Source organism: Lemur catta, chromosome 5 (assembly GCF_020740605.2).
Source record: "Lemur catta isolate mLemCat1 chromosome 5, mLemCat1.pri, whole genome shotgun sequence".
NCBI classification, from domain to species: Eukaryota; Metazoa; Chordata; class Mammalia; order Primates; family Lemuridae; genus Lemur; species Lemur catta.
In genome coordinates, this window is record NC_059132.1 from 77,278,196 (window position 1) to 77,292,752 (window position 14,557).

Genomic DNA, 14,557 nt, shown 5'->3' on the forward strand with positions numbered 1-14,557 from the left:
TTGATTTTACTTTTACTCTTCTGAAAATTATTAAAATTAAAATTTGTTTTGAGTACATGATTCAAAAATGTATATCAGATTACATTTCTATATGCTCTGAGGATAAACACTTATTAAATAAATTGAAATTTCTAAAGGGGTGTATGTTTCCTCTTTCGCCATGGGTCTTCTGTGCATGTTTCAGACAATCAAATGAAAATTTGCATTGATTAAATTCTGAATTCCACATAAAAATGTCCCTTCCTTTGTTCTTACTTAAAATTTGGACTGTGAATCATTTGCATTTAAATGCTCTTTCAGATTTGGTTTCTTACCAGTATCAATATTCATTTGGATGATTGCTCAAAGATAAAAATCTCAGCAAAATGCTGCATATGTTGCTTACAATCTGGCTTAATTACTTTGAATCTGCAATTAAAAATTCAAAACAAACATAAAAACCCCAAATCCATAGAAATAAAAATCATAGCAAATGATATTTATACTCAGTTTAGAATTTAGCATACATTTTATTTTGAATGACTAGTTGCTTTTCTTGAATAAGACACCTGTCTTCATAACATATTGCACACAAAAATTTTAAGAAATGTGGCCTATCAGCTTTGTGAAATTCACTATTTGGTGACCATTTCTTGCCCATTCACACTTTACTGGACCGTTAACTATGAATGGACCGTGTTGAGGCCAGGGAAGGAAGTAAAAGTGTTGCCTTTTCATCAGAACAAACTTGATTCAATTGTCTAGGTTTTTTTTTTTAATTGAGCTTTTAAAAATGAAGATTATTTAAAAAGAATACATTTATATAAACTGGTCTCTTTTTTCCTAGGTCTACTTGACATATCTGTTCAGATATTAACTTAACTCCCATTACTCCTTCTCCTACCTGTAAGGAAAAGTAGGCACAGATCCAATCAGAAATATGTGGACGACACATTGAGAATCTATATTATAACCCAGTGGTTGTTAGGATATCTAGGTTCCATAATTTTTGCTACAAGGCGGTGTTATTGAATGAAACTTTAAACAGAATTTCTGTAAGAGGAATAAGCTTAAGGATAAATAATCACTAAATTACTGAACACAAAGCAAGACAGAATCAGTTTCAAATATATTAAACACCATAACTAAGTGTTCAGCTAGTTTGATTACTAATATTTCCTACCTATGGACTTATTAGGCTTTGTTTGTTCAGCCTAAGAAGTACATTATTTTCTTAGTTCCTTTGAGCTTTTCTTCATTCCTGGAGTTTCAAAAACTCCTCCACGTGAGCTTGGCGCCCTGGCTCTTTGGTCCTACACGCTTCCTCCCTGCCTCAGATGTCTTCCTTTTAGCTGATGTTCCGAATTACGGGTTTACTTCTTTTTTCTTTCTGGAATCAGCTTCCACATTCAAGCTGCACTGCATGACTTTCCTCTATTTGTGATTTAAGTAAGGTTGCTATAGCTTAAAGGCTACTTAATGATCTCTCAGGAAAACTTGACATTAATGAGAAAAAAACTAGCTTTCTCTCAGAGTGAAACTAGGAGGAGTTTCCCCCAGAAATCCAAACAAACTAATTCTGTTGTGCTTTTCTTCCTCCTATTTTAGTTTCCCCGTAGCCAACAAGTCACCACTTCAATCATCACTGTCCTGGGCCCACTGAAATTTTATACTGAACACTCCATATGGTGGGCTCTATGATAGTCAAGACTCCATGTGACCTGAGGTATTTACCTTATTTATTGTGGAAGAAGGTTCTTGCCTTTCCCTTTACTCAATTTAATCCTTGCGGTTAAGTTTTAACGTAATGTGAACTTGGCTTAAGAAAAAATGTAAAAATACCTCACTCTCATTCCTGGCTAGAATTTATACAAAGGAAATAAGTGGACAGGAGTACTGCAGATATATACAAGATTGTTTATCACAGTTTTGTCTGTAACAATTATAACTAATCGGAAGATAATCATACAGTTTAGGACGAGGCAACTATTAAAGGAATGATGTATATTTATATTCAAAGAAATGGAAAGATGTCTGCAATATATTCTAAGTTTTAGAAGATTAAAAAGCAGGTTACAAATTAGTTAAAAGTTGAGATTTTACACCAATATGCTGATGATTATTATCCTGAATGATAACATTCTATACCTATACTGTCCAGGGCATACACTGTCCACATGTGGCTATAGTCATCATGGGAGATTGGTTCTAGCACCCCACGAATACCAAAATCCATACATACTCAAATCCCACAGTCAGCCAAGCAGAAGCAAGAATATGAAAAGTCAGCCTTCCATATAGGCCATTTCACATCTGCAAATACTGTATTTTCCATTTGCATTTGGTTGAAAAAAATCAGTGTATAAGTGGACCCTTGCAATTCAAACCCATGTTGTTCAAGGGTCAAATACATTCGCTTTATATTCAAATCAATTAAGAATAAAATTTAAAGTTTCAGTTCTTCACTTGGCTAGCCACATTTTGAGTGCTCAACAGATACACATGTCTACTGTATTGGACAGCACAGATATAGAACCTTCCGATTATGGTGGAAAGTTCTATTGGATGGCATAATTTTAGATAATGCATATTTCCTCTTCACTCTTTTTTGTTTTCTCTAACATTTTACAATGGTTAAAAATCACTTTTATAATCAAAATAACAATTAAATTATTCATATCTTGGGAGGAAGCTTCTTTGCTTTTAAAATGAATTTAGACTGAAGGAAATCCATATCATGATTTACTTTATCTCATAAATATTTATCATCAATACTGATGTTATTGAAATTTCTTCATTCTAGCTACCTAAAAAGTCTGAATCGTTGAGTTATTCCACAGGTCCTTTACTGCACAGTCTCATTGGGAACATCTATTCAAGGAGAAGTAGAAAACTACTTATTTAGCAATTAATCTTTGGCTGTATTCCTTTTATATTCCTGTGCATTGAGGAATGGTCAATAGAGTGGGGGAAATTGTATTAGAGCCATGTTTTAAATATTTTAGGAGATTTGTCAAATATCAAATAATATCAGAGGCTACAATATTGGAGGCCCACGGTCGGGCTGCTATCTATTTATCTATCTATCTATGATCTCAATTATTTTGGTCTGCACACAAGGGATTTTGACTTTTTAAAAATAAATTTCCTTCATTTAAAATTCAGAAGATTTTTAACAATATGGATTTCACTTTTCTTAGAAAATCGTATTTGATAATAATGGATCCAGATTTTTACAGGGCAGCTCCGTGGAACCTGAGAAGCAGCCTGCTCTTTCAGCTAAGGCATGAGCTTTTGTCCTTTTCAAGGTGTTCCAGTGCACACCATTCTCTATTTTCTCCTATAACCTAGCATGCTGGTATGTTTGTCACTGGCCCTAATGTAGCCATCCAGGGTAAGTCTGTTCCCTATCTGAAGGGCAGTCAGCATGTATTCTGATTGGATATGGGATTGCCTGGGGAACTGAACTACGTGATGCAAGAGAAATCAGGTGCCAATAATCCTGTCCTATCTAATTTTGATTAATTAGTATTTCACCACCACTTCCACAAACTTCTGTCAGTGTTATGATTGGGTTTATGGACATTCATCAGAGTGGTTCATTACTACAGTCCATGGTTTATGCATATTAAAAGATATTAGTTAGACCGTAATGCCCCAAAGTGTCATGAGTTAATTGTCAAAACTATCCTTGATAATATGACACACAATAACGTGACTTTAATTTCAATGGATCAGTTTCTTACCCAATTCTGTACTTTTTTAAAACACATTAGTCAAAGAGTTCATTTACTCTTTTGTGGTTGCTGACCAGATGTCTGTGGAACTATGTGAATCTTCTAAGACACATACCTGTCTGGAAGGGAGTGAGACAAATATTCGCATATGGCTAAGACGCTTTTGAAAGGCAATTCTAAAGGAGGCCAAGTGTTTTGTGTTATCAGTGTCAGTGAAATCAAGTGACTCCTCCAAAGCACTTACTCTAAAGGACAACACTCATGTGTTTTCTTGGATATTGGTTTTTGTGGTTGCTGCTTATAGACTCTCCTGTTCTTCTAAAGTTATAACTTACTGTGATATAGTTCAAATATATTAAGAAGCATGGAACTTGTTGCATAAAACACATATGTGAGCAAAGGATATATCCATAAGGTAAAAAATATCTACAAAAATATTTTAAGTTAGAACTGTGTAGAACATCTTGGATATTTTAGTTCTGTTTACTTTTGTTTCTTGGTAATTGAAAAGCCCAAGCTGCTTTGTTTTATGTTCCTGTGGGCGTAATTCTACATTAACTGAAGATTAATTTCAGTTTACACTGTGTAAAAGATGCCTTACAAATGCAATACTATTAGGGCGTGGGAAAGCCTCAAAGGATTGAAAACTCCATCATCCTGAGAGGAGCCTTTAATTAATATTTTGGAGAATGTTTATCTTTTTCAACAGCTAAACATATGTCTTATTTTTTAGTAGAGAAATCTAATCTATTTTTTTTTTTGTATATTTCAGAGGAAGCGAACCTGTACTACGATCCTCGTGTCAGAAATGACAATGCATAGAGAGAGTGATTTGTGCAAAGCCGCAGCACAGGATGGTTAAGGAAAGACTTAGGTTTCCAGTTTCAGGCTTTTGTTTTCCTAACTTGGTAGGCGGTACCCCTCCTCTAAAATTGAACAAGGGAAAGAGACTGGCTGTAAACTTCTAGAAGGAATGGCTTAAAATAAAGTTTCTAGGAGGAATCCCAAGGAAGCAGACCTTGCAGCTTTGTTAACTGACTCCACTATCTAGTTTTGCTCCTACTCATTAACTCAGCATGGCAGGCTCAAGGCATTAGCAGACAGCTTCGCCCCAAAGAGACAGGTGAAAGTATTCCAGTGGCACGAGTGGCTTGGGTCACGATCAAAGAGCAAAGGATACGGAAGTCAACTAACTGGAGAGAGCAAGACTGTGTTTTATGTGCGTGTCCCTTTGCTTTCCGCTCCTCTGTCTTAGCCTTTGCCCCGAGCCAGCGCGCACACCCCAGGCTCCAGGCTTTGGAATCTGAGTCCGCACTGCCCAACTTGTTAGCTGTCCGCAGACACCGGTTAAGGGAATTGCCCATCATGGGCAAAAGGATCTGAACTCGCTTTCCCATCCTGTTGGGGCGCAGCGATCGCCCAGTTAGAGGAGCACCAGCGCCCCGCGCTCCAGCCCTGGGCGAGGGTGCGGAGGATTTGTTCTCCGTGCAATCGTGCGGCGCTTTTCCGCGGTTCTGCGCGTGTCCGGCTCCCCATCTCTGCTTCTACACGCGAAGAGGAGAAAGCAACTCACGATTGGAAGTTGTGGAATTTTCTCAGCCCCGCCGAGGCGCAGGGATTCTGCCTCCCTGGCCCGCCTCCCGCCAGCTCGCCTGTGGTGCCAGGGACCGCAGCCCCTCGCCCGCAGCTGGGTCTGTCCGCCCCCTTTGCCCTCCCCTTTTCCCAGCGGATTTGGTGAACCCGATCAAGTCCGGGGAGGCTGTCCTCGCTGGGCCATCTCTCGCGGAACTGGGGAGCGAGAGCAAAGGGAGGGGATCGTGGAAGGGAAAGGAGGCAGTGGTGGTGCAAACGTGTCCAGCTCGGGGGTCGCACGGTGAGTGAGACCCGCAGCCGCGGGTGGTGGGGGGATCCCAGAGGGGGCGCCGCGCTGGAGAGGTCCGACTGCGAGGGCTTCTAAGCCGGTAGGCAGCGGAGAGACCGTGGACGCTGTCCCTTGCTCCCTCGCCCGGGAAACTTCCCGTCCAGCCCTCTCACCTGCAGGACCACCGTCCCCGCAGCCTCCGCACCTGTTTCCTTTTTTTCTGAGGGAGGGATTCGCCCCTTCCCGGCGCCCCCACCTCGGATCCTCCCATCCTCGCCCGCCCACCCCGGTGGCTCGGAGCGGCGCAGCGCAGCGCCCCAGCGGGCTGGCCCGAGAGGTCGGGGGCAGCGCCGAGCCCGCCAGCCTCCTGGGCGCTCCGGCTCCGCCCGGGGCTCGCGCGGGGCACGCTGTCCCCGACTGGCTGAGCGGACACAACTGGACTTGCCTTTGGGTACCTTCCAGGGCCGGCTGGCTAATAATCATCGGACTGACCCGCCGTGCACGTCTCGCTTCCACGTCTCAGCAGAAACGCCAGGGCCAGGTCAGTAAGCGTCATTCCTGACTCGGATTCACCTTCTGGGAACAGGAACATCTCAGCAGGAGCTCTCGGGTCCTTTGAGGAGGGCAGGGAGCAGGTCCTCATGAGTGTATGGACCTTGTCCCCCTCCTTTAGGGGGACGGGGGCTGGGGGTGATAACATCCCATTTTCTACTTTTTCGCTAGATTTTCTTTTTTCCCCTGAAGATTCTTGACCGTTTCCTTGACCCTTCTTAGAGATAGATTATTATCTTTTCAGAGCAGTAAGTTGTTACTGTTCCTGTCTCTTTTTAAAAAAATCAAGCACCTGTCTAAAGCGGAAGATGGTATTGGATTCTTCAAAGCTGCTAAAAGAATAGACACATTTATTTAAGCATTCAATCATGTTTTACCAGAAGGGTTCACCCACTGGTAGGATATGGTGGACGGGAAAGAGGCAAAACTAAAAGCTTTGAGACTGTTTGCAATAGGGACATACCATTTAAAACTCCATGACATGAAATAGACAATGCTGTTTTCAAAGAAAGGCCAGAAGATAAAATACATGAAAAAGAGACTTCCCCGACCTGTTGGTGAATATTTTCAACTTTCTGCTTATTACGCAATCATGTCTTGTATGTAGCATTCTTGAAAGTTGCCTTCTCCACCTCCAGCCCCTACAGGACTGACAAGTGTAGGACTTATGGCATGATTTCTGAGATTTTTTACCTGGGAAAAAATTCCCGGATGATGTTATACGAAGGCCAACCTGTGACAATATTGTTGCAAAAAAGCCCCACAGTTTTAAATATATACTCAAAGCATGAACTAGTCTTTGAACTCAGATAATTTGATGTTATTTGAATCTGGGGGCTGGGGGATGTGCAGTAAGCACCCCGAAACTTTTCCTGTTCTGCAAATAAATATTTCTATTAGAAAATTCCTAAAGATTCACTTGTTCAAGAAAACTGTACCATTCATAGTTCTCATTAAATGTCTTAAGTAATGTAAATATCTCATTCCAATGATGTAAATATTTTATTTCAAGGAAAAGGTTTTCCCTTTTCTATGATTTACTTTGCTTTTGAGTTTTTAATGTGGCAACTTCCTCTGTATACTCTTTTCCTCTTCCACTTTTCTAGGAGTGCTGTCATAAAAAATGATACCTTTTCTACTCTGGGTAAACCTGGCTGAAGGCCAGTAGTGTGCTTAAGAACAACTAATAGTGTCCATATGCTAATAGCTTGTAGATCAATAACCATTCCTGCAGAGAAGTTTTAAATAAAAGGGGTTGGAAATTTCAAAAGTAGGACTAGGACAAAAAAACACAAACAAACCCAAAATAAGTCAATACATCAAGTACAGCCCATACTCCTCCTCCTAATATCCTTTAATCTCATGCTTACTCTCAATTAAGTCTGCTACTACCTCCAAACTCTGACATCTTGGAGGCTGGTTAATTCTGTTAGTGGCTTGTCAAGGTAGACTAATTGTACTCTGTAAAATCAGTCTCTTCCATAGTCTAGGGGAAATGGTACAGCCAATCAAATATACACCCCAAGATTTAAATGGTGCCTTTCAGTTTTTTCTAATTACTAAGGAATGGAGGCAAATGTGAAAAAAGGCTCAAACTCCTTGGAACACTCTAGTTGAAATTTATGTAGAAGGAACTAGAATATAACAGTGTAGCAAATACTTAATACATGGAAACTCCTATGCCCCTTTGTGTAGTAAGGCTCCTATAGAGCAATTTTCTTGTGTAAGCAGTTATCTAATTAAGAGCAACATATATATATATATAGAGAGAGAGGCAACAAATATATATATGGATGTTGTGTCATAGCAAATAATCCTTATAGGCAGTTATCTCCAGTAAAAGATCAAAATTATACTTCATATTTTGCTGACACCAATTATTCAGTGAAAGTGTGCTTTCTTTTAGTTTCATATTTGTTTTGCCAAATGTTGAATACCTTTAATATGCTAGATAGTGTGCTATGGATTAAACAATGGATGAAGAAAATCCAGGTTCTGTCCTCAAAGAGAGTGGCGCTGTGGTGGGGGGAAGGAAGGAAAGCAGTGTCATGTGGCACGTGCAGCATTAGAAGTGAGCACAGGTTATAAGAGTAGCTGGGAGGCTTCCAGTTTAGAACATGAAGGGCAGATAGGAATGGGAAAGGCTGAGGTGTTGCTGGAATTGGGAGCAGTGAAGTATGGCAGAGGCAGAAAATATATATTGGAATGTCAGGAGAGATGAGGCCAGAAGGGTATGCAGGGATGAGTTCAAGAAAAGCCTTGAACTTCATACTAAGGAGTTGGGATTTTTTTCTGTAGGTCAGTGTTATCAACGTGTGAATGCAGATGTTTTACAGGGAGAGCAAATAAAGCATATATGCATACTATTATCGGTATATGCAAAACAGAATCTATTCAGAAAGATAAAAGAGGAGGAATCTAATGCAGAGAATGGTTACACAAGTGATGGAAGCCAAACAAAGGATGTTGGGACTATCCAGGAATTAGCAAGAGCACAGGGAAGTGATAGTGTAACCAAAGCCCAGGGGCCAGGGACATCCACTGGAAACAGAATCACAGGTGTCTGTCCCTTGGAAACCAGAGTGTGAAAATGCTGCTGAGCAGAGAAAGGGAGAAGAAAATAGAGGCTTCTCCCTTCTTCTTGCCCTCTAACTACCTACCAGTGACTGTCCTTGACTAAAACCAGCCTGAGCCCTGAAGACTTGGGAGCCTGAAAATGTAGTCTACTGGAGTCATGAGGTGTAGAGCAGGAGAGAACAGCAGAAGGGTGAGGAATGGAGCTGGGGGTGCACAGGCCCAGCCCAACATTGTCTATGGGCTGAATAAATTCGACTCACCTACCAACGGAGGTGGATGGTGTTATGGTTAATATGATTAATAAAAAAATTCCCTTAAAAGAGGTTCTGGATTAATAGCAGCAGCATTTTGTGATTATGAATATATTCAAAAGGTACTACCACTATGATATTAGGCTCTGTGTGCTTTTATAGACTGAACAAAGAACTTTATAGTAGAAAACAATATACTAACATTGTTTTAGGCAATCTGGAGACATTGAAGAAAATAATATGATCACATTTGATTTTCAGAAAACACATTTTAATGTCAGAATAGGCTCTCTCTAGTAAAATGGAAGAGCCTAGAGGTACAATCCTCTTATCCTCTTGCCCAACACAAATCCTAGTTCATTACATAGGTTTTTAAATGCTTGATGAATGCATGCTTGTGTAAATATAAGTACCAAGATTGTAAAGCCATGTCTGGCTTCTAGTAGATGCTCCATTATATCTGTTAAGTGAATGAACGGACAAATAAACGGAAGCAAAAGAGGAAAGGAAGCAGTCAGAAGACTATTAGAGTTATTATCGTAAGAAATTAAGAAGAACAAAACCAATGTGGTAGAAATGATGAGAAGACAGTTGGAAGAGATGTGTAAGAGACTACACTGTGGGGGCTACAGGAGATTTCAAGAAAGCATAGAAAGATGTATATTAGTTAAGAAGTTTATTTCAGATCATTCAAAAAAGCAACTGTTCTGCACAAGCTACCTATTTTTCATAGTAACCTCTGCACTAGAAAAAATGACTATGAAACAGAAACCTGTTTATCTTAGATGTTTTATACTTCTAAAGTTCAGGCACTAGGCAAATGGGTTTAATATTTGTTCCTTTCCTATACAATTCGTTGTTGTGTGTTTATAAATTTAAAACAGTCAAGGTATTGAGGGAAACTTTTCTTTTTTAATCTACTTTAAAAATAATTTGATGAATTTATAGCAATTATAAAATTGATAAAGTTTATAATATTCATCCCACTTGAATGCTTGGTAGTATTCACATTGGAATTATTACACTTTACCATCGTAATATACAGGTCAAAGACCTAATTTAATTGATCCATGTTTGTGAATAGACTTATTAAAGGACCTCTTTTATTAAAATGTTATATTAGGGATTTAAGGACAGGTGTTTTGAGCCCCAACCAGAATTAAACCAGTCCATTTGTGATATGTCTTTGCTTCACAGTTTTGATTTCCTTGTTCTATATTTGTTCTTTTTTTTTAATTATAGATTCTTGTGCTAATTGCAGGCCAAGTGGAACTGCACAGAAAATGGGCCCAGTAGGTGCCGAGGCTGATGAGAACCAGACAGTGGAAGAAGTGAAGGTGGAACAATATGGTGGGCAAGCCACTCCTAGAGGCGAACTGGTCCCTGACCCTGAGCCAGAGCTTATAGATAGCACCAAGCTGATCGAGGTACAGGTTGTTCTCATATTGGCCTATTGCTCTATCATCTTGCTTGGGGTAGTTGGCAACTCCTTAGTGATCCATGTGGTGATTAAATTCAAGAGCATGCGCACCGTAACCAACTTTTTCATTGCCAATCTGGCCGTGGCAGATCTTTTGGTGAACACCCTGTGCCTGCCATTCACTCTTACCTACACCTTAATGGGGGAGTGGAAAATGGGTCCTGTCCTGTGCCACCTGGTGCCCTATGCCCAGGGCCTGGCGGTACAAGTGTCCACAATCACCCTGACAGTAATTGCCCTGGACCGGCATCGGTGCATCGTCTACCACCTGGAGAGCAAGATCTCCAAGCGAATCAGCTTCCTGATTATTGGCTTGGCCTGGGGCATCAGTGCCCTGCTGGCAAGTCCCCTGGCCATCTTCCGGGAGTATTCGCTGATTGAGATCATTCCGGACTTTGAGATTGTGGCCTGCACGGAGAAGTGGCCTGGTGAGGAGAAGAGCATGTATGGCACTGTCTACAGTCTTTCCTCCTTGTTGATTCTGTATGTTTTGCCTCTGGGCATCATATCTTTTTCCTACACCCGAATCTGGAACAAACTGAAGAACCACGTCAGCCCGGGAGCCGCCAATGACCACTACCATCAGCGAAGGCGGAAAACCACCAAAATGCTGGTGTGCGTGGTGGTGGTGTTTGCCGTGAGCTGGCTGCCTCTCCACGCCTTCCAGCTTGCGGTGGACATTGACAGTCAGGTCCTAGACCTGAAGGAGTACAAACTTATCTTCACGGTGTTCCACATCATCGCCATGTGCTCCACCTTCGCCAACCCCCTTCTGTACGGCTGGATGAACAGCAACTACAGAAAGGCCTTCCTCTCGGCCTTCCGCTGTGAGCAGCGCTTGGACGCCATCCACTCGGAGGTGTCCGTGACATTCAAGGCTAAAAAGAACGTGGAAGTCAAAAAGAACAATGACCCCAATGACTCTTTCACAGAGGCTACCAATGTCTAGAGAAACTGGGGTGTGAAGGCACATAGATGAATTCTGACCAGAGCTGTAAATCTGGCTGATGAAAGATCGCAAGTGCATTTTGATTTCCCATTTTAAGGAAGAAAAAGAGCACCCGGATGGAAACACCTACAGTTTAATTCCTGGAGAACTGGCTGGAGGCGTCTAGGTGAACATATTCATATTCAAGGATAGGGCAACAAAAGGATTTGCTTGGTTAAATTATGAGTAAAAGCAGAGAGAAATACTTTTGGCTGTTTCCCAGAGTGAAGAAAGCCTGAACAAGGAATTGACACGCTCAGCATTTCTTAAAGGCCATGGGTAAATAAATTGACTTTCAAATCACCTTAGGACCCGGATTGGGGATGTTGTGTAATTCTCTGCTCCCCCATCATCTGATGAAAAGGCTACTGAATACAAATGTCGCTGGGGAGCCATAGGCTCTCCTTTATTGGATTTTGGTTTTATTGTTCTTCCTATAGACGAAATCCATCAGGGAATGGTAAATGTTGCCAACTATTCGAATGACTTTGAAGAAATAAGCTGAAATTTGTTATATAATTAATATTTTGGCAAATGAAAGAAGTCTTTAACACTCAGTGAGCCAAATGTTCTTAAAACCAAATGCATGTTTGTTGGAAGTTTCCTCAACTCACAGGCTGAAATTCTCAGAATTGCAAGAAATGCGAACCATCATTTAATTTCATATTTCAAGTTATTCTTGCTTTTTGGAGAGACTATTTAGATAACAACAAAGCCTACAACTTAATACTTTTAATCATTGCTAATTGTTGTACCTTTTTGAACACGTATGGTTTCTGTTATTCCTGTTGGAGGTAAGTTTGCACTAATAATTAAATTAGACTAGAAAATAATTTTTGTGGCATTTTGTAACATTTCATGGTTATTTGTAAGCAATTTTTGCACAAGTCCATAGCTCTAATTTGTTTACAGGCCACTACAGTGTTATTTTCTTTGAAATTAATCTTCTAAGTACCCATTTATAATAAGTAAAACAAATAATTTCATTACAATGGACCCATCTGGTAAGAAATACTGAAAACATCGGATTCATTCTACCTTGCAAATGTTCTGTTTCAACCAATTTCACATAAGTTATTTGTCCTCTTTTCAACATAATTAGCTATATTTTTTGATAACTTGTGAGTATCTATAAAATAAAATTATACCTATAAATAGTAGAACACAGATGCTAAAGTATTTTTCATTTAATTATTTTATGAATATAATTTTTATTTCAATAGTACTCAACCAAAGATGCTTAAAACCCTATTATATTCATGAAAAATAATTCAGATGTTCAAATAGTGGTATTTCTTTGGATACTGTTAAAGAAATTTCATTGTAGTCATATTTTTGTAAATATGATAGAATTTGTGAATATATTTTTAAAATTTTAAATGAATTCAACATAAGTATTATAATTGGTTACAACACTAATTTTGTGAACTGAAGAGCTTCATTTTATGGATATATTTGAAATTCATACTATAGCTGTTATTAACTTCTTTCCATGCTAGAAATAAAAGACTGGATTTTAAGTACACTGCATTTTGGAATACTGAAAAAGAATGAAAGCAATAGAAGTTAGATTAGCTGGAAGACAGATTAAGAAGTCAACAAAAAATAATGTATGTCTGTAATATATAGTTGAAGAATTCATTTTTCTGCTGGTTTCAGCATAGCAGTCCAAAAAGAAGCTCTTTGTCTTTTAAACAGCAGATACTTTGCTTACGATGTTAATAGAAAATCATGGTTAAAGGTATTCCCTCCACTTGGAGAATTCTTACACTGAATATGCTATCATATTAACTGTTGTTGTAGTAGATTATTAGAATCCAATTAATGATTCAGTTAACGTATATCTGATCCAATTCATTATGTCAGTTCATTAATAAAACGTCTTTAATGTAGTGATTTTATTGTTGAAATAAACAAAGTTGGGGAAATTAGAGAAATTGTGTGAAATTTTTACCAGAGTTCCTGCCTTAGATGAGAGGCTAAGACTTCAATGCAACTAAAAAAGAAAATACACCTCCACAGATGGCCCTGCTCTCTCTCCATTCTGCACCTGACCTGAGTCCATGGATCCACCCCTGTGGCTGCAGTTATAATCCATATTCTGAAGATGCTTGAACATCTATTTTCACACCAGACCTTTCTTCTAAACTTCAAACCTATATCTCTATGGGCTGACATAACATGTCACATGAGTGTCTCACCAGTGTATCAAATCCGACTTGTCTCAGACAGAACCTGCCATTTCAATGCACACTCCACCCCAATCCTCCTCCATGTTGTCTTCCTTGTTCTCTGTATCAATCATGATGGTACCAAACACTCATGTCCCCAAAGCTTTTACACTTTGGAGTCACCCTTGACTCTTCTGTCTCTTTATCCCACATATGCAATTAATTCCCACATCTTTTACTAATTCATAATTATTTCTTGAAGCATCCCCATCCCCATGGTCCAGGTGATGGTTGTCTCCCCAGAATCCTGTTATCTCTGGATTCATGTAGTAGCTTTATAATTGGTCTTTCTATATCTCATCCTCTTCCCATCTAATCCAACTTAAAATAGCTAGCCAGAGTGATTTTTCAAAAACTCAGATACTATCAAGCCACTCTTCTGATGAAAACTCTTCAGTATCTCCTCATGATTCTTATGGTAAGCTCACAATGTTTTGGTGACATGGAAGGCTGCTTGTTACCTGACTGTGCCTATGTGTTTTATCCCAGGCAGATTCTCTTTTCCACCAATATTTGCTGCTGGAATTTAAGCATGAGGGCAGGGACAGGGACCGTTTTAACCATTATGGTATCACAGGTATTTGCTATTCTTCACACCAAGTTAGTACTCATTCTGGGAAAATCTTGGGACACAATAGAAAAACTGCCCCTCAAACTGAGAAGGAGCAGAGAGACCAAAGAATGACTCAGACAAGTCCAGCTTGATGAGTTAGATGAGTGTATTAGAGGTTATTTACAAGGGCGCTTGTTCCTGGGTGGCATGGGAATTTCTTCCACAGGTGCGTTCTTGCATGCAAAACCTGCATCTCCTCACCCTATGGTGTTGCCTTAAATCCCTTCTCAATGAGTGATGCAGAGCTTTAACATTGCATCATTGCAGGCCCAGTACCATGGTCATGCA

At 39.8% G+C, this 14,557-nt stretch overlaps 1 protein-coding gene across 1 annotated transcript; it reads left to right on the forward strand.

Moving 5' to 3' along the window:
* Positions 1 to 5,994: 5,994 nt before the first annotated feature.
* On the forward strand, positions 5,995 to 12,250 carry NPY2R (neuropeptide Y receptor Y2). Its single transcript, XM_045550679.1, has 2 exons — positions 5,995 to 6,118; positions 10,200 to 12,250. Exon 2 carries the CDS (start codon positions 10,241 to 10,243, stop codon positions 11,384 to 11,386), a length of 1,146 nt encoding a protein of 381 aa, XP_045406635.1. The 5' UTR covers positions 5,995 to 6,118; positions 10,200 to 10,240; the 3' UTR covers positions 11,387 to 12,250.
* The last annotated feature ends 2,307 nt before the right edge of the window (positions 12,251 to 14,557 follow it).